This window comes from Neopelma chrysocephalum, unplaced genomic scaffold, assembly GCF_003984885.1.
Source record: "Neopelma chrysocephalum unplaced genomic scaffold, ASM398488v2 Primary Assembly neopelma1_132, whole genome shotgun sequence".
Taxonomy (NCBI): domain Eukaryota; kingdom Metazoa; phylum Chordata; class Aves; order Passeriformes; family Pipridae; genus Neopelma; species Neopelma chrysocephalum.
In genome coordinates, this window is record NW_020897794.1 from 1064397 (window position 1) to 1084103 (window position 19707).

The 19707-nt window shown below is 49.0% G+C and overlaps 1 protein-coding gene across 5 annotated transcripts in view; it reads right to left on the minus strand.

Moving 5' to 3' along the window:
• Positions 1-19707, minus strand: part of ACACA (acetyl-CoA carboxylase alpha) — a 127061-nt gene that overhangs the window by 17336 nt on the left and 90018 nt on the right. For all 5 annotated transcript variants that reach the window (XM_027698760.1, XM_027698758.1, XM_027698759.1 and 2 more), the window contains 6 exons: positions 19383-19493; positions 7403-7546; positions 6582-6702; positions 4849-4945; positions 3462-3558; positions 2651-2786 (listed from right to left, as the gene is read on the minus strand). In XM_027698760.1, the coding sequence (XP_027554561.1) occupies positions 2651-2786; positions 3462-3558; positions 4849-4945; positions 6582-6702; positions 7403-7546; positions 19383-19493 (706 nt within the window). The remainder of the gene's footprint in view (positions 1-2650; positions 2787-3461; positions 3559-4848; positions 4946-6581; positions 6703-7402; positions 7547-19382; positions 19494-19707) is intronic.

Below are 19707 nucleotides of genomic sequence, written 5' to 3' on the forward strand. Positions count from 1 at the left end.
TGAAGTGCAGGAAAGAGCAGCACCACTTGTTTGAACAGGGCAGGGGGAGGAGGAGCAGAGAAATTGGGGGGAACTCGGTGCTTCCTCAGAGCTCCAAATCTCCTTGGGGTTTATCAGGTGGTATTGGGGAAGTGTTTTATTTGCCAGGTGCCATCAGGTGGTCAGGGAAGTATTTCTGTGCCTACAGATCTCTCAGGATCAGCCTTTCAGAGCCATGGAGGAGGAGGAACTTCACGACCCTGTGGTTCTGTACTCAGTTAAGTCTTAACTGTTCCATTTGCCTGCACTTTGAGTGGAAATTCAAAAAGTGTCTATTTTTAAGAAATAAGAGTACAGTTGATAAAGATCATATAAATCCTGCAAAGATTTATAGAAAAGATTTATGGCAGCCCAAGGCACCTGCCAGTGGTGCCCACATCTGACCTCCATAACACACGACCTCCCTGATTTACCTCAACACCGCATTTGGGTGTGAAACTATAAAATATTTGCCATACTGGGACAGCTGCCTCTTCCTGGCAGTTCTGCTGCACTCCCCACTCCCACAAAGGAAAACAGAGCACCAGCTTTACCTGCTGCAGGTGGTGAGTGCCCCGTGGTGCCCAGTGCTCCGTGCTCCAGTGCCTTGGCAGGGTGCAGACTTCATAAACTTAATACTGTGACTACCACACTTAACTGTGCTCAAAACTAACCCCAGACACTTCCACCACCATCCTGAGGCAAGAACACCACAAACATTTTAAGAACAGGCTGTTCTTAATAAGCCACTTGCAAGGTGGAGATGCAGGAGGGGTGGGTTTGCAGGAGGGCAGGGAGTGCTCACAGAGCTCTGTCCCGGTCTTTGCTGCTCCGAGCATCGGTGCCCACCCCACACAGACCCCAAGCCTGCTGGCAGCTCTTATCATCACACCATGTGTGTAAACATTGGCCCTCAGTGCTGGGAAGGCTGCAGACAGCTCTGTGCATCTCCACCGCGCCGGGCAACGTGCCCTGAACCTCCGAAGCTGGAACGGATCTCACCAGCTTGGCTGCATTATCAGATGGGACCTGAAGGTGAACACCAGGCAGCGTTGGCTGAGGCACATTGTGCCCCCTCACAAACCCCACGACACACAAAACCCCGCCACCATCCGGGGGGCTCCGGGATTTAAACCCAGCGCTTTTCGTTCCGCCGGATCTTGTTTTTAATCATTATTATTATTATTATTATTATTTTATCGTTATTTATAACCTGTCCCGGGCAAAAATAATAAGTAAAACGCGAAGCCCCAACCGCCAGCGACCCCGCAGCACCGTTTAATGTCGTGGGGGATTTGCATCCTATCAGCCCCGTCCCCGCCGAGCCCGGGACCCCGGTGCTAATTTCCAGCGAATTTCACGCTTGATGTCCCCCCGTCGTGGGTCAGCGCCGGTTCGCCTAAATAAAACCCCCGCCAAATGGCTCCTCCAGCTAAATATTCAAGCCAGGTTGTTTTTTTTTTCATAATTTAATTTTGCATTATGCTGAAGAGCCTTCCTGGCCGGAGAGAGAAACCCCCGGCACCGGCGCCGCGAGCCGCCGTTATTTATGGTGTTATTTATTTATTTTACGGCGGGAATTAGACCTCCTGGGCCGACTGGGGAAGAGGGGGGGATTTTTTTTTTCCCCTCTTTCCTTTTTTTTTTTCCCTCCCCCCTCCGCTAATGTCAATTTTCAGCATAGCAAGAGCTGCCTCTAATCTTTTCCTACTCATTACACACAATTTTGGAGTCATTTTACCCACAGTGCAGCCGGCTCCTGGCAGTGTGTTTGTGTGCACTGAGGGGTGGCATAATTGTTTATTTTCCCTCCCTGCATAATCCCCAGCCAGCACTGAAACCAAAACTGCAAACAACTCCCCGAGGGACACAGAGAGTGTCAGGAGACACCACCAGCAAACAAGGGGCAGGAAAATGCACGGAGCAAGGTGCCAACTGCAATGGCTCTGTCCTTCCCTCCTCTTCCTCCTCCTCCTCCCAGCTGGGGTGGAGTAAGTTGGGATATGCCATATAAATATTAACAACCTTGCGCTGCCTCTTTCCACCTTGGGCTTCTAGTCCCAAATCCAGAGCTAAACTCAGTTTCTGAGGAACCCAGCAAAGGGCACTGGCAAAGCCAGATCTGACATTCTAAGGCAAAATAATATTTAAGGTCTAAATAAGGTAAATAAGTAAGGTAAATATACATCAGCAACTTGTTGTGTGGTTGGGAAAGCAAGACATGAAGGGAGAAAGTAGCAGCACATGGAGCAGAATCCATCCTGAAAGTAACAGGTATTTTCCAGAGGAAATAATTTTGCCACCTTTTGCCACCTCCCATCTTTGCATCTGCCAACTCAAAGGGTCCTTCTAATGAGACAGCAGAGCCCAACAGCCTCTGTCACCCCATGAACCTTCCAGAGCAGGAACTTCCACCACATCAGTGCCCCTGTAACTCCTCCCCTGTGCTGATGAGCTGCCACACACAAGGTAAGAGGCCTCTTACCTCTTTAACTTCTTTAAATTCCATAGGAGTGATCTCACACTCCTGGCACCCCTCAAAATTCAGAGCAGGACTGTGTGGTGCCCTCTGAGCAGTCAAGACAAAACCACCCTCCAGGACACACCAACGAGGATCCAAAGTGCTGGTTACCTTTCATTCCACCAGAGAAACCTCTCCAGTTGGCAAAGACCATCAGGGGCAGCCCTTCCCTGTTGAAGTCCTTGATGGCCTCTGCAGTCTTGAAGGCAGAGTCAGGGAACCACACCTGCCCAGCCTGCTGGATGATCTGTTGGGAAGGAGAACCCACTGTTAAGCCTTGGAACACACTCATGTAAGAGTTGGGAGAAAAACACACAGAAACAGATTCAACTATGGCTGAGGTGTGGGATAAACAACGAGGGATGTGGCACGTGGAGTGCGTGGGATCTGTCTGGCCACGGAAAAATTGGGACAATCCTTTTGTCACCAATAACAGGAGCGTTCCCAGTAACTTAGCTAAGAATAGAGATGGTATGGAAAGCCTGACACTACAGCTGCTGTGAGGAGGGGAAGAAGAAGAGAAAGAAAAGGAGAGGAGAAAACCCCAAAGGGATGAGGCAGGGCCAGAGCTGTGAAATCAGACAGGGGAAAAGCAAAATGTCAGAGCAGGAAGATCATGAAACCCTCTGGTCACAGTAAGTGAGCAGGGAAGTGGCTTTTGCTTGTCACATCTCCTGGGCCCTTATCCCTGCACCTCACCTGAGTCCTAAGGGAAGCAGAACTGCTGGGATGTCTCCAGCAGGAATGGCCAACATGACAGTCCAGGCTCCCCTCCCAGCAGCTGCCAGGCATTCCCACCTCACCAGGGAATGGCTACACGTTTGTACCACATTTGGGGGGGGAAATCCCACCCAAACAAGTGCTTCTTCCACAGAGACATTTGCAGAGGACAAACAAGGAACAGGGCACGTGTTCAACCCACCTTGGCCTCCGAGTCCAGGTTTGCAGGATCAGCAGGAATGCTGAGCTCCACCGTTCTTGTTTCTACGGCAACTACTCCTACAGGTATTCCTCCCAGCCTGGAAACAAGGCAGACAAATCAGAATTCCTATTTCAACTCTTACACAACTAGGCAGTTTTTTCAATTTGCATCAAAATACCCAGGAGGGACAAATAACTCATCAAACAGTGGGAGCAGCGTTCTGGCCTTTGGAAAAGCAGGGATGAGGGGCTGGAGAACATCAGAGGAGAAGCCACAGCTCCCAAAGCCAAATCCAGGTCTGAAAATGGGCACATTCCTCACCAGAAATTAAACACAACAAACCAAATCCAAATTTTGAATGATACATCCACGTCTCCACACCACCTGCCATCACCCAGAGTTTGGGATTGACACCGAATCCAACCACCCCTTCCCACAAAAGCCACTGTGCTGCTGCCAACGACTCCACATTCCCAGGACGGAGTCCCAGCAGAGCCCACACTCCCTCCTCAGCCACCCCAAGCTGGATGACACACGTACAGGCAGGGAAGAGACAGGGCCCATGTGCACTGAGGGGCTGGAAATATTCCCATTCCCTATGATTAAGAGTCTGCTGGAACCCCGTAATTGCAGAAGCCGTCTTAAATCGGTAACTTATAACTTCTATATTAGGGCCCATGTGACCTAATAAAGAACATCTTTATCCAAGTATTACAGTTATTTATTGAACTTGAAAACAGCTCAAAACAACTTCTGTTTTCCATAATACTTCATATAAATTTTATCAGGCCAGCACATGAAGATGCTACATCTTGTTTTATAGTGTGTCCCTGGACAAGTTGCCATAGAATAATAAAAGACAATTTACAGCCAACAGCACACATATTCCAAACATACATACAAGAGATGAGTTTTGGCAGCACTTACAGTAAAAATCCCAGAAGAATACAGTCATATTTGTTTTTTTTTCGAAGTGCCACTGCTTTTGAAAGGAATCTGTTTCATTTGTGTTATATATCCCTGCTGTGTGAGAGTCCAAAGCCACTTGGAATTTGTCAGAAGAAAGGAACTGCAAGCAAAGCTGAGCGTGGGCCTGGACAGAGCAGCTTCTGGCTTTGCCAAATCACTGATTTCCACCCCCTGGCACAGGGGCCTAAAAGCCTTTAAATCACAGAATTACAGAATCATGTAATGGTTTGGGTTGGAAGGGACCTTAAAGATCATCTCATTCCAACCCCCCACTGTGGGCAGGGACACCTTCCACTAGATAGACACAGGGACACATACAGAGAAAAATATTTGATCACAGGATTTGTGTTCTACACAAATGCAAAGCATAACCAGAACTTGGTTTCTACAGTTGTCTGAAACTCCTCTCAGAACTCACCTTGCTCTCCCCACCACGACTGTCTGTGCCCAGGGCTGCATGATCTCCATGAACGAACCGTTGTCAAAGAACCCACTCAGCCACTGCCCCTTCTGATCTAAAGGGAAAGGAAAACAGGGAAATATCAGAGGAGGACGGAGGGAGGGAGGAGAGAAAAGAGAGTATCAAAAGCAGCGACTGAAACTTGCTTGAAAATTCCACCTGGGGAACGTGGCACTGTCTCCTTATTTATTTATTTTTAAATAGATGACAATACAAGGGAACATTAGACAGCAGAGCATTTGTCTGCCTTCAGCCATCGTGTCTTATTTCATTTCCTAGTCTGCATAAAGGCAGCAATTTATCAGCAAAAGCATCATTTATTGTTAAACGATGGGGTTCGAGTAGCAGAGGGACTTCCCCTGCTTTTAAATAAATAACTCTGGTTTTGTCAAGACTACAAACATTTGTCAAAAAGGCAGTAAAGTCATTAAAGATGTTTTTCAAAACACCTATTTCTATTTTAAAACTTATCTCACATTTTCTCTCTCGATTCTGCCCGATCTCTCCTTTAAAGAAGGAACGTTGCAGAGACCCAGGAACTAAATACGAAAATTTTGATGATGTTTTAGAACTCAGACACAATTACAGAAAACACATCGCTCTGGGGGCACCTGCTTTGCACTGGGGCTTTGGGAAGCTCTGCAAAAAAAAAAAAATCCACAAAGAAGTCCCCAAAAAACCCCAAATGCCTCCCAGCTTCACCCCTTGGCACACAGCTCCCGAGGAACTTTTTAATCTGAACAAGCACCTCTGCTTCTGCAAACCCAAGTCCAAAACCAATTAAAAAGTGGAGATCCAAGCACGGTAACCTCTGCTGACTTAAACAGGATGGAGAGTGTTTTATCAAGACCAAACTTGTAATTACTGTGTTCTACATTCCTTGCCTCCGTGGCCCCACTGTAAAATGTGACCATCCATTTCAAAATTATCTCTTTATCGCGAGCCCAAAGCTGATCGTTTAGATTCTGGCCTCGTGTCGGGCGTCAGTTTGAAGAATATCACGGCAATATCTCCTCTAATAAATGGCTTTAACTTTTCACCTAGGAGATATCTGCTTTAACTTATCACAGGGAATCATCTGCTTTCCCTAACGCTTCCACTAAATTAAAATCTGAAGTCACTCGATTTGGGAGCCGGCGTTAGCGGCGCTCAGACAGCTGGATGAATTACTTGAGAGATGATGAAAAAATATTATCCAAAACCAGAAAACTTAGTTTATCACAAATCTCATTTTAGCCCCCCAAACTCATTAATAACAGCAGGAGTAATGGTCACCCAGTTTGCAGCTTGCACCTACACAGGCTGCAACAACCCCAGCGGGGGTTCCGTGGGTTGCAGCGGTGCCAATACAATAATTCCCCAAGATCTGCTGGAATACTGGGATTCCTTCACGATACAGACCCTTTGTGAATGGACTTTCCTCTAAATCATAACAAAATCTATAAAAGTAACTATTCTAAGTAACTACATAACCTCTAAAACTAATAATTCTAGGTGTCCTCCAGCACTCAGAACTTACATCCTATTTTTAGATATTACAGAAAAATATTTATAAAACTATATTCAAATTGTTTAGAACTGATTATTTTGTAAACTCTGAAGTATATTTGGATTGCAGACATAAAGCCTTGCCAATAAGTATTGAAATCAAGTGTGTCACTGCATGTCCTGGCCACCACAGAGGGACATACTCGGATTGGGGCGCCCAGCCAGCATCCAGCGAGGGTCATAGGGAGTCTTGGTGGGCACAAAGTCAATGGTTCTGTCTATAGGATCCTTGGCTTTGAGGATAGGCACAGGGCTGTGTATATTCTAAGGGAAAAAGAAAAACATTGAAGGCAGTGATTCTCCCAAAACCAAACCCCAGCTCCAAAGGACGTGCTCGGATTTCCCTTTCCCCCACTGCACACCCCTGAGACTGACGGGACCCCAGAGCATTCCCAAAGCCTGAAGAGACTCCCAAAGTGCTCCATCCTCTCTCAAACCCCCCCTTTGGCCTCCTCTGGCACACACTGTGCTTAATTTGCTCTTGAACTTGTGGCATATCCACACAAGTGAGGGGCTGCAATTTAATCTCTGGAAGGTGACCAGGGCTCCTGCCTCCTTCCATGCCCTCTTTCCTGCAGGAAGGTCACCTGTGTGTTCATGTTGCTCCCTCCCTGGCTGCAGGGCAGCTCACACATATACATCAGCTCTGCAAATTGCTGCTTTAGAGGGGATTTTTGGAGTCATTTCAGCCAGAGACAACCTACTGCTGGCAGAAAGTCCTGTGGGCAGCAGCCAGGAGGCTGATGTGAAGGTTCCCCAGGCAGTTCCAGGCTGCCCCATATTCCTGCAGCATTTTAAGACAAAATCTACTTTATTTACTTAATTCTATAGTGCCCACCAGCCTAAACCATTTTGCTGGACACCATAAAAACACAGAAAAACCCCCCAGACAGAGAGAGCACCCGGCCCCCAAACCCTGCAAACAGGTAGTGGCACCTTGGACCTCTGCAGGGCCAGGAATTACCTTTGGCATGTAGGAAAGCCACTGCAGGATGGTGTAGACTCCTTCAAAGTCATCACAGACCGTGTCGTGTGTCACCCCGTTGTTGTGCATGATCTGGATCCCGCCCAGCTGGTTGTTGGAGGTGTAAACTTCCCGTCCAAGCACCTTGGGGAAGGAAAACGGGAAAACCATCAGGGGTGGGGTTGTGATGAGGAGGTGTTGGCTAAGGAGAGACACACAAACCCATCCCTGCAGCAGCTCATGATTGCTTGGGCACGAAAAGGATGGAGCAAACTACTCCCAGCAGACCTTCCCAAGCCCCCTGTGCAAGTGAGAGCTTATGGACACTGATCCCAAGTGATCAGAACGGACAGCGATCCCCAGGAAACAGAGGGAAGGGTTACACTGGATATTGGGAAGAAATTCTTCCCTGTGAGGGTGGTGAGGGCCTGGCACAGGTTGCCCAGAGAAGCTGTGGCTGCCTCAGCCCTGCAAGTGTCCAAGGCCAGGTTGGAGCAACCTGGTCTGGAGGAAGGTGGCAGGGGTGCCATGGCAGGGGGGTTGAAATTAGGATTCCTTCCAACCCAAACCATACTGGGATTCTACAATCCCCAAGGGGAATGATACCAGTGGGGAAGCTGAGGCAGGGGGCAGTTTTACCCCTTGCCCTTCCCCAGGCAGCAACAGAGCCAACACACGTCTGAGACCAGCTCAGCTCACTAATTCCAAATTGCTCCAAGGCAACTGCTAGGGTGGTTTTTGGGGGGAAAAATACCCAGACTGGTACAGCAAAGACAAAGCCCCAGCAGCTCCTTCGAGATGCTGGACAGAACAAGGCTGTGGCTTCTCATTCTCTTGCACAGCCCCATCTCTAATCTGAGCCCGGGCACCGCGGCTCTTTTCTCATTCTCCTGCTGTCTCTTCCCATTTGCCCTCTCCCTGACTGATACACTGATCTCTCGGTCACTCGGCTTTCTGCTCCACTGACTCCATATTACTAATAACACCTCTGCCACGGCCAGTTTACCTCATGAAGGCAGGAGCACATCATTACAAAATAAACTCATAACTTTGACATTCTAGCAAATACATGCCGTTTGTTATTTTTATGGGTTGAGTCTTTCTAACAGACAGAGGACATTACACACCTGCTTCATTTGGATCTTAAAAAAAAACCCTCAAACACACACACAAACAGCCTGGCCTCCCCCACCAAACACCCAGCACTGCTCATTTTGGAGAGGGAAGAGCAGGCAGATGTCACTCAAGGTTTATGTAGAGAATAAACCGAGACACAGAAGCTACACAACTAGTCCCAAAAATTTAGAATAAAATGTAAGCACAGTGCTTTAGCTCAGGGATGTTCCTGGGTCTCCCTTCTGAGCTCAAACACCTTCATCTTCCTCTAACAAAAAAATCAGTGCCACGCAAAGCCACGGTAGAAAAGACAGCAGCACAGATTTAGGCTCAAGGATAAGAAAAGCCCAAGCCTCCAGATGCCAGGCACAAGCCTAGCGAAATGCTTTCCACAGAGGAAAATAAAAATAAAGAGGGTTTAAACTCCCCCTCTCTGAACTAATGCAAACGCATGTACATGCAAAATGGGCCTCTGCTACTGCTTATCTGGAGACACTGCAGACAGCTCAGGTTTAGCACTGCTGACAGGCAATGAAACAGCCTAATATACCGCCTGCTCTGGCCCTTAAATCCCTTTTTGGAGATCAAGATAAATATGCAGCTCCTTCTCCCGAGTGCTGCAGCCATTCCAGAGGAGTGCAGGGCTGTGCACGTGCAATCCCCCTGCACGCCCAGCCAGGGCTGTGTTCACCTGGCAGGGCTGGCAGCAGGGACAGCAGGGCCCCAGCCCCTGGGGAAGGTGGCACTGAGGAGTGTCTGGGACGTGGGTGTGCACAGGTGAGCCCCGGGCAGGTGCTCAGAAGGAGAAGGGAAGGGGGGCACAGGGGAGCTCCAAATCAGCCCCCGACCCCAAAGGCAGAACGAGCTGCTCCACCCCCAGGGCAGGCACGGGGCACTCAGGGGGGTCAAGAGGATCACAGAATCCCAGAATGGTCTGGGTGGGAAGGGACTTTAAAGCTCATCTCCTTCCAAATCCCTGGTCACGGGCAGGAACTACCCCAGGTTGCTCCAAGCCCCATCCAACCTGGCCTTGGACACTTCCAGGGATGGGGCAGCCACAGCTTCTCTGGGCAACCTGTACCAGGGCCTCACCACCCTCACAGCCAAGAATTTCTTCCCAATATCCCACCTAACCCTGCCCTCTGGCAGTGGGAAGCCATTCCCCCTTGTCCTGGCACTCCAGGCTCCTGCAGAAAGGCAGCCCAGAGACTGGGCCTGGGAACAGGAGGGCGATCCCTCGTCCCTCGGCTCTGCCACCCCCACTCCCACCTCACAGGGCTCCACTGCTAAAGGCTGACAAGTAATTCAATCTCCAATTAACAATCTTGAACGGTGCAATGCATATTGCTGTGCTAACATTTCCACAAGAAAGTATCCAAGGGTACAAGGGAACGTGCTGGAGAAGTCCTGAGCTGAGGTTCCTCAAGACAGAACTTCCAAGAGCACAAAAGCAGCCCTTCCAGCCTCCAAAATATGGTCCTCAGCAGGTTTATAGGCATGCCATGTGCAGATGAATAATTTTCTAGCACTCCAACCCATCCTGACCAGCTGCTTTCTCCTTTGAGAACCTGAGCTGCTGGTGAGTTGGGACATTCCCTGCAAAGCTGGGCTGGCCGAGGGCTGGGTTGGCTCATCTGTTTCATCCGAGATGAAGGATCTAAAAAAATGACAGCAGAGGGCTTGAATGGGAATCATCATGCAACATAAGTGCTGTTATTATTCCGAGCATATCATGTGTTTATATCAAATATAAGTGCCAGATTTTTATCCGAATAATTTCAATAATTGCAATTCCCATCCCACAATTTATATCATCTGCCAGAAACCCGAAGCAGAAGAGGCACATGCACGTCCTATAAATAGCCTATTTTTCATAAACAGGCAGAAATGATGGGAATGAATGCCTCATCAGAAAAAAATGTAGGAGCACAATGCAGGAACTTCAAACCTGGCTGCTATTATGTGCAGCCAAGCCTCGCCAGATCTCGGTGATCATTTCCAGCACTCGGCTCTTCCCCCACATGGATGTTAGAGGGGAAAACAGCAGGAACAAGAGGAGAGCCAAGCTGAGGTGGGATGCTCCAGCACAGACCCCTTCCCCAGCCCAGCCTCTCTGCAAGGCAGTGGGAGCACAGACAGCTCCTCTCTGCCTGGAGACACAGGGCCCTTCCTGCATCCCTAATCCAGGAATCCGTGCAGTCCCCGCACCTCTAATTTACGAGCGTTCGGTGGGGGACCCTTCTGACTGGGGAACAGATTGGCTCGGTCTAATGCTTGGAGATTATTAAAGTCAGAGCTATACTCCACTATCAAGTCTACAGATCTTTTATTTAGAAGATATGGTGCTCTAAATGCACAAAGAGCTCCCTGTCACCTTCACATTAAAGCCCCTAGTGCCTGGTAAATGGAATTATATAGCTGTCATCTCCTTTCCCCAAAGTTTTAAGAGTACAATGGGCTCATTTTTTCCCACTCCATCCCAGCTTCAGAACTAAGAGACCTACTTTGTATTGATTTAGAGTCTCGGAAATAAATAAACCTGCTTCACCAATGTGATTCACAAGAAATTCATGATACACTATTGCATGATATATTTCAAGCTGTGGCTCCGGCTCTTTTTTCCTTTTGGTGAGTGATGGGGGAGGTGGGAGGTGGGGGGAGCTGACAGCCTGATGGTTATTGGGGATGGCTCCTGACTGCAAATCCAGAGGCAGGTCCTGCTGGTGGAGCCTTTCCCTGCTTCAGTTTGGTGGGATCAGAGGGGGAAGGGCAAAAAGCAACTGCACTTCACCTCGGAGGGAGCAGGGGAAGAGGGATCCAGGTGGACATGGAATTGCAGCTCCTGCCTGGAGATGCCAAGGCTCCTCACAGATACAGAGGCTCCACAGCTGGTCACAGACAGGACAAACACTCTCTCTGTTTGCACCTGCCAGCACCACCCATCAGTGGTGGGAAGGTTTGTCCACCTCGTGCTAATTGATGAGGATTTGGGAAAACTTCTGAATTGCAAGAGAAAAATCAAATATTGCAACCTTGAGATCTGAACTAGCATAAGGCAGGCTCCAGCTGGTTGCTTCTGACCTCTGAAATATTTGTTACAGCTACTAGAAATAAAAATTAATTCAGGAAGAAAAGTCAACTGGGAAATAAAAACCAAACAACTTTTCGTTGGACCCCAAAAAATTCCAAATGAGAAATCCACCCAAACTGATACCTCTTTTTCCTGAAGAGTTCCAGTTTCAGTGAACTGGCATTTTGAAATGAAAAATGCCTTGTCAAACCCCTCCTGCCCCTCTCTCCCCTCCTGGCGTAGGGAGACGCCGTGTTTTGCTCAAGGTCACTCCACCAGTCAGTGGTAAATCAAAAGGACTCAATACACTTTGCAAACTAAAATTACAGCCCCCATTCTACATGGTGCAAACATCCATAAATCCCACCTGTCTCAGCCAGGGGTTCCCTAATCTAGACATGAACCCCATAAACAATATTAATGGTTGTCTCCAACTTGGAGATCTTGGTCATTCCCTTGGTCACCTTCTGGACCCCAACTGAACCCTGTTATTCAGAGACCCCCCAGGGGACAGAGGCTGCAGGGACCTCTTTCACCAGGACAGTGGAACTCTGTTCACTTTTTAATGTGGGTTTAGGCTTAATTTTGAGAAATGTGACAGTTCTCCAGTGCTGCTCCTATAGTTCCCATCATACGTCCAGAATTCCAGGTAATTTCTCCACATCCACTGTAGAAAAAACTCCCAGGCAGGTCATCCCAGTATCCTCCTGGTGACACCCCAAGGGGGGTGGTCAGGACCAGTTATTCTGGGATATGTTTGAAAAGTTCAGCTCCAATGGAACAGCAGGGAACAGTTAATGCTCCAGTAAAAACATAACCCTGCAGGATCACCAGGATCTGGGATACAGTCTTGGTTGCAGTAAATATATGTATATAGGGTTTAGAATACACAGAAGTTTCCCTGGGAAGAGATTTGGACAGGCAGAATATGGGCCAGGATGCTCAACTCCTCCCTAGCAGGAATAAATAAACACACAACCCCCCCTACACACAGATAAACTGATGGAGACCCGTATTAAAAACGAGAGAAGGAGGGAGAATAAAAAAAGTCAACAGAAATCTATTAGACTTTCTTCCCTAAGCAAACACCAAGGGACTGATAATGCCATGCCTGGAACGTAAATTGTCTCTAATGGGAACAATGCACAAATATCACCACTTAAAGAAAGGCAATTAAAAAGAAAAGGTAGAAATGGAGGGTGGTGGTTGTTTGTTTGTCTGAAGTCCAGGCATCCATCCTGCTCACATCCATTGCTCTACACAGAGCAAAGACCTTTGTGTCACCAGGAATGCCCCCAACCAGACTCCCCAGCAACTTGAGCCTCTCACTGGCAGGAAAAGAAATGAATTCTGCTCTCCTCCTGTTGCCAAATATTGCTGAACTGAGACTGATCCAGCCTGGGAAAACTGGGGTTTTGGCTGAGAGCATTGGGATTGTTCAGCCTGGAGAAGAGAAGCTTCAGGGTGACCTCACTGTGGCCTTCCAGGGCCTGAAGAAGCCAACAAGAAAGATGGAGGGAGACTATTTACAAAGGCCTGGAGTGCCAGGACAAGGGGGAATGGCTTCTCACTGACAGAGGGCAGGATTAGATTGGATATTGGGAAGGAATTCTTGGCTGTGAGGGTGGGGAGGCCCTGGACAGGTTGCCCAGAGAAGCTGTGGCTGCCCCATCCCTGGAAGTGTCCAAGGCCAGGTTGGACGGGGCTTGGAGCAACCTGGGCTAGTGGGAGGTGTCCCTGCCCATGGCAGGGGGTGGAACAAGATGAGATGATCTTTTAGGTCCCTTCCAACCCAAACCATTCTACGATTCCATTGTCTTACAATATCCCTCCTCTGGTCCTGGTTCTCCCCCCAGACTGGCTTTGTTGACCTTCACCAGGGACACCTCCAACAGCTCCACAGTCCTGCACCAGTTCTGGGAGCTGCAGAAACCAACCCCCACCCATAAAACCACCCTTGTTCCCACCATATCATCTGCCACAACCACCCAAGGCAGAGCAGAGGGGCCCCTCCTGCTTCTCCCCACCAGAGCCAAGGGTGGGATAACCTTGGGGAGCTCCAGGAGAGGAGCAGACCGAGGGTTGAGGCTGTTGAGTGCCAGTTTGTGGGTGACATTTCCTACCCCTCTTTGATCAGCATTCTCCAGCACCCTGCACCCATAAGTATCTCCCTGATAGTCTTGCTGTGCCACTACAGAAAGATTCATATCATGCATTAATAATTATAATGGTTCTTTGAATGACAGGGCTGGCACTTGCTGTTCTAACTCACACGATTGCTCTCACATGATTGCTTTGATCTAATCCCAAGACTGGAGTCATCTTGAGCAGATACTGAACTATCCCTGCCTTGAATCTCAGAAAAAAAGAGAGCTTTCCACAGTACAAAGCCCAAACAGCATCACTCTCACGGGGGTTTATTTGTTTTTCCAGATTGTGAAATTCAAGGGTAAATATTACTGCTGGCAATCACTGCCACGGCCTGGCTGAGCCTCCAGCTCCTCAGCCATGTCCTCTGGGAGCCTCAGACCTGCCCAGACACCTCTCACCCGAGCAGCCCATTCCTCCCAAGCCCTGATCTGTTGTCTCACCCTGTTACTGAAGTCCCAGAGCACTCATCAGGTTCTGCAGCTTCTCTGAGCCACAACCTGCCATGGCCAGGGCAGTGCCAGGCTGGTTTGTGTCCCTGGGTCACACTGCAGAGCCACCAGCACCAGTGAGCCAGACTGGCTGAAGTGTCCCAGAATAAACCTGCCTCACCAAGCAGTTACAGCTGGGTATCACCACCTCCTGACCCACTGCTCCTCCTCCTGCCATGGGATGCTCCCACAGTTCACCTGCAACCCCACCCCAAACCACACCGATGAAACCAGAGCAGCTGTGCCTGACCCATCCCTGGAAGTGTCCAAGGCCAGGTTGGACAGGGCTTGGAGCAACCTGGGATAGTGGAAGGCGTCCCTGCCCATGGCAGGGGGTGGAAAGAGATGAGTTTTAAGGTCCTTTCCAACCCAAACCATTCTACGGGATTTTACGATTCCACGATAAATCCTCCCAACCAGCTGACCCCAGTTCTGCTTTGAGAGTCAGGACTGAATTTAAAATACAAAGATATTCTCTTCTGGCCTCACCCAAAGGGGTTTTGGGGTTTTAAATGCAGATTATCAAAACCATCTTGCAGCAATTATGGTCTGTTGTATCAACAAGTCCTCGGGGACCGTCCATCCTCAGGTGACTCAGGTGACATGGGATGGCCCCCAACACATTAATGTCTCACCAGGCACCAGCAAGGTCTGCAGCCATGGAAGATGGGCTCAGGAAAGGCCACTGGACAAGTGCTAGGACCAGGATGAGGAGATTCTTACATATTTACATATTAGCAGGTCACTGAGTTTGCACTGATCAGTTCATCCCACAGACACCCTTCTGTGACTGAGAAATGTTTTCTCCCCCTAAAAATAACCCCAATTCACAGTGCCAGAAACAGTGCATTGCTAATCTGGAGAACTGGTTCCTGAGCTCTTCCAGGTCCAGAACAGGTTATACAAGCAGACACATCATTAAATTAATATCATTCTGAAGGCAAAAACTTCCACAGGAAGAAATCCTGAGGATGGGGTTACCCAAAGCACACCACTGCTGGCAGGTATTTTCCAACTGATGAGCCCAGAACACATTGCAAACACAGCTGAACTGAGGTTTCCAGACCAAGCAGGGAACTTTTATGTCTTTTTGACCCATCCCAGTCAAAAATGTCACCTCATGACCAAGAAGAGCTGCAGGCTGGGAAATGAAGCCCAAAGTGCTGAACTAAGGTTTCAAATGGCTCATATTTTAGTGGTTTCTGACCCCTCACCTCCACTGCCTCTTTCCCTGCATGGACACAGACTCCTGGCAGGTGGGATTTGCCCAGTTCACCCTTGGGGATGTTCTGGATAAACCAGTGGGAGCCACGGAGCCAGCACAGGGTGAGGGTCTGATGCATCCTTCAGGCAAGTCAAAACTGGGGAGTTTGGGGGGAAAATAAAGCTGAAAAGGAGAGGAAGGAGAGAGAACAGTCTGCTGGTGAGAATTCCCATCACCTCCAGAAGGGATGACCACTTTAGACATCCTCCTGTGCAGTGAGTGTGTGGGACAGCTCTTCATCACCACTCACAAAATGAACTGCTTGAGATTCCAGGCTGAACATCTACACAACAAACTACCATGTACCCAGCCTAGAGCAGTCCCTGAAAACCTCTGCTAAACCTGGCTTCCCTTAGGAAAAGCCTAGAACGTGGATGTGCAGGGAAAATGTGACTGAAAGCCACTATTTGTTTCCACTAACGCAACAGCTCAAAGATGGGATTTCTTTTAAACACAAAAGACAAGGAGGAGCAAACTGATTAAAAATAGGTCAGCAACAGACTCGGGAACATCCTTGGGAGGACTCAAATGGAATGTAGCCCTGGAAGCCTGAACCACATAAGCCATGCAGGAATTGGGAGTCCTGGGCTCTTTGGTCTTACTTCCACTGAAAAGAAAACCTATGGAAATTAAGGTGTTTGCGCAGGGCACAGCACGTCACGTATGAAATCACCTCGTGCTCACGTTGTGACGAGGGAAGGGAGTTGAGGGAGGAGGAGGTTTTGGGGTTGGAAAAAGAGGGAGGCAGGGGAAGTTTAAAAACAAAAAAAAAAAAAAATAAAAAAAATAAAAATCTCTGCCTCAGCAAAAGTTTTCATTAAAATTTTAGACAAATGATCTCTGTGTCCTTCTCCCATGCTGCCTGGGGCTCCATGCTATTTCTATGCAAATAACAACCTCGTGGTTTATATCTTATTATTTCCACCGGAGCTGCGGCGACATGACCCGAGACGTGTGTGAGGTAGACAGCGACAGAGAGAGAGGGAGAGAAAAGAGAGGGAAGGGAGGGAGGGAGATGGAGTGGCTGCTCGCTGAAGTGTGAAAAAATATTGTCAGGAGTGAGCAGCAAGAACAAAAAAAAAAAAAAATAAAAAAAATTGCAGGGATAACGTGTTTATTTCAGCCCCCTCTCCCCATGTGAACCAGCATCTTTTAAAATTCATTGGGCATCAGGCGATCATGCACAATCCATCTGCTTTCACTTTATCATTTGCATTTCATGCCTCCTGGCTTTTGATGTGCTGATACTTTGATGCAGTCAGGAGACGCGCATTATCATTATTTCAATTTTCAGGGGGGTCAGCGGGCTCGGCATAGGCGCGTAACACGCTCACCGAGAGGAATGAAATGTCATTTCCACCTCTCCACCCCCTGCTGAAATGCAACGGGGGGAGACAAAAGGGGTTCGGCTCCGACACAGCTCCCCCCGTGCGGGGGCACCGTCCCCACCGGCACATCACACCTGGCCCCGGGTCCCGCCCGCGCCCACCGCGAACAAAGACAGCTCAATCAGAGCAGGGGGAAACCCTGCCCGGCTCCCGGCGGCTTCTTGTCACCCCTGACAGGCGGCGGGGGCTGGAGAATCCTCAAACCTGCCCGCGATCAGGTGTCTCCCTGGGATGTCCCTCCCCGCTCACGGTGCAGGAGCAGCCGGCACATGAGTCCGACCCCCAGAACTAAACATCAGCCTCGGCTCACAATGATGCCGACCTTGAGCTCATCATCCGAGTTAGAGGTCACCCTCTGGCTTTGGCAGCTGGACCTTTCCCTCTACACCTAAACCCTCAGGCTGGTTCGACAAAATGATAATGAACAAGACCAGCCACGGCTCTGCTGGTGCAGAGTGTTGGTCGCTGTCCCCCCTCTGCTCCCCGTGTACATTAGAAGGAACCCAGCACTTCAAAGGGAAAAGAAATTAAACAACTTCCCACAAAGCCCTGCCTGCTCTCTGAGAGCCCAATTGTCTCCATTTTTGTGCTCTCTGGCAGAGAGGAGACATTTTGAAGATGTGTGTGCAGCCACAAGACCACAAGCAAGCTTCGTCCAGCATCCTCTGGGAAGACAGCATTTGAACACCAGCAATGGGAAAACTGTCCCAAATCTCTAATTGGGAAGAGCTAAAGGTGGCAGTTTCCATTTATTTATCTTTGTTCCAGATATGATCTCTCCTCAGAACCAGCAGACACATCACACACCCAGGAGTGAGTGGGGATTCCCAGGCTCCCCCTATCCAAGGTTAGGTAAACAGTGTTGGGTCTTGCTGGGAAAGCTGGATAGGATGCAATAGGTTCCTCCTACACCTTTAGGAAGGTAGAGGTTCAGAGCTGACATAAACAAATTCATCTTTCCAACAGAGCAGGGAGGAGGGAAAAGGACACAAGGGATTATTCAGCCCACTGAAATTCCCGGGATGGGATAAATCACCCCCAGAAAGCACCTCCTCCTGGTTATGCCAGCTGATAGATGTCAGGTGCTTAATTTAGTCTATATCCTTAATTTTTAAGTGCCTAAAATTTAGTGAGATTCATCTAGTCCTATGAAAACAAGCACTGACTCCACGGGTAGGGAGTGCAGTTAAACCTGGAAAGAGGAGGAGACCAGACAGCCTGGCCCTGCCATCTGGGAAACTCTGCAGGGCCCCGAGCCCCAGCAAGTGACAGCTGGAACCAGGCAACTTACTGCACTTCAGCAAGCACTAAACTGACTCAATTCCTTTTTAAATGCTGGATCTTCAAATGCCTCTTTTCCTCTCATTGATGCAGGTGTGTGTGATGTGTGTAAGAGATCTAACTGAGGGTGCTGCAGCCCAGAGTTGATAGGATCAATGCTTCATTTTCTGCAGAGCCCCCTTTATTCAGGGGAATAATTCAACGAGAGCCTATTTTCCTTTTATCTCCCATTGTCAGGCAGGCACTCCTGGAAACACAGCTTGCCATGGAGCACAACCACCCCAGGTGCTGAGAGTGCCTGAGAACAAAGCTGCTCGATGGGGAAGGGCACTCACACCACACAGCCCCAACTCCAGGGAAACAAAGCCCTCAGGGAGAGGGATGGGAGCAGAGTGGGCTGGGAGCCGTGTCTGCACCAGACAAGGGGCTGGAGGCTGTGGGATTAATGGGCTTGGGGCAGCAAGGGAGAAAATCCACCTCTGGAGTGGAGAAAAAAAAGAGCCACTTTAGCAGTGAACCTGTTAAGTTTTCTTTATAACAGTCCCAGTTATTCCTCCTGCCCCCCACGGCCGAGATTTCCAGCAGGAAAATCACCATCCACACACTGCTCAGGCTTCAGGGCTCCCCAGAATCAGCACAGTGCTGGGGATGGCTGGAAGTTCAGGTGACTCTGGCCCACATATTTGGAAACATGGACTTCCAGACACTGGGAACAGCCCTGTTGCCTCTCTCACTGCACTCCCTGGGAAAGAGATGCTGCTGCCCAAGCTCTGGGCTCCTCCACTCCTGTCATTTAACCCGTGCATACAACCTCTGCTAAAAGCTGCTTCTCCTTCCCCTTCACCTGGCTCCTGCTCAAGCCCTTAAACGTGCAGTTCTGCCCAGGTCCCTGCCAAACTCCAGCCAGGATGCCTGGAATAGTGCCTCTGGCTGGCAATGCCATGTTCTTGTCACGGGAAACAGGTACATGGAAGGAGGATTTGCTTTGCAGAGAGCAAAGAGCAAAGGCATGGAAGTTTCCCAGCCCTGAGCCAGTTCTCCTCGATCAGGAGGAGGCTGAGAAGGGAGAAGGCAATCCAGGGTGGTGGCAGCTCCTCGAGGCTCCAGCAGAAGTCACTGAAACCCAGAGTTATTGCCCAGAGAAGCTGTGGCTGCCCCATCCCTGGAAATGTCCAAAGCCAGGTTGGAAAGGACTTGGAGTGACTGAAATGCAAAGACTCACTTTGTTGAGGGCTCCACAGCCAGTCAGGATGATGTGAGAGTTCTCCACCTGGATGGTTCTCTGGCCCAGTCGAACAATGTAGGCCCCAATCCCGATTGCCCGACACGTAACCTTAAAAAAAAAAAACAAAAAAAAGGGAAAATTGCAAGGCCATTGATTTCTGTCTTTCCACACAGCCCCAACCTATCGACTCAAACATCAACATAAAACCAGGTGTGTTTGTGACAAGGCCATAAAATCTCCCCTCACTGTGAAACCCCAGAATCTGTTATGTTCTAACACACACACGTGCGTATTTTATTTTTGAAAAAAAGACAAGCAGCAA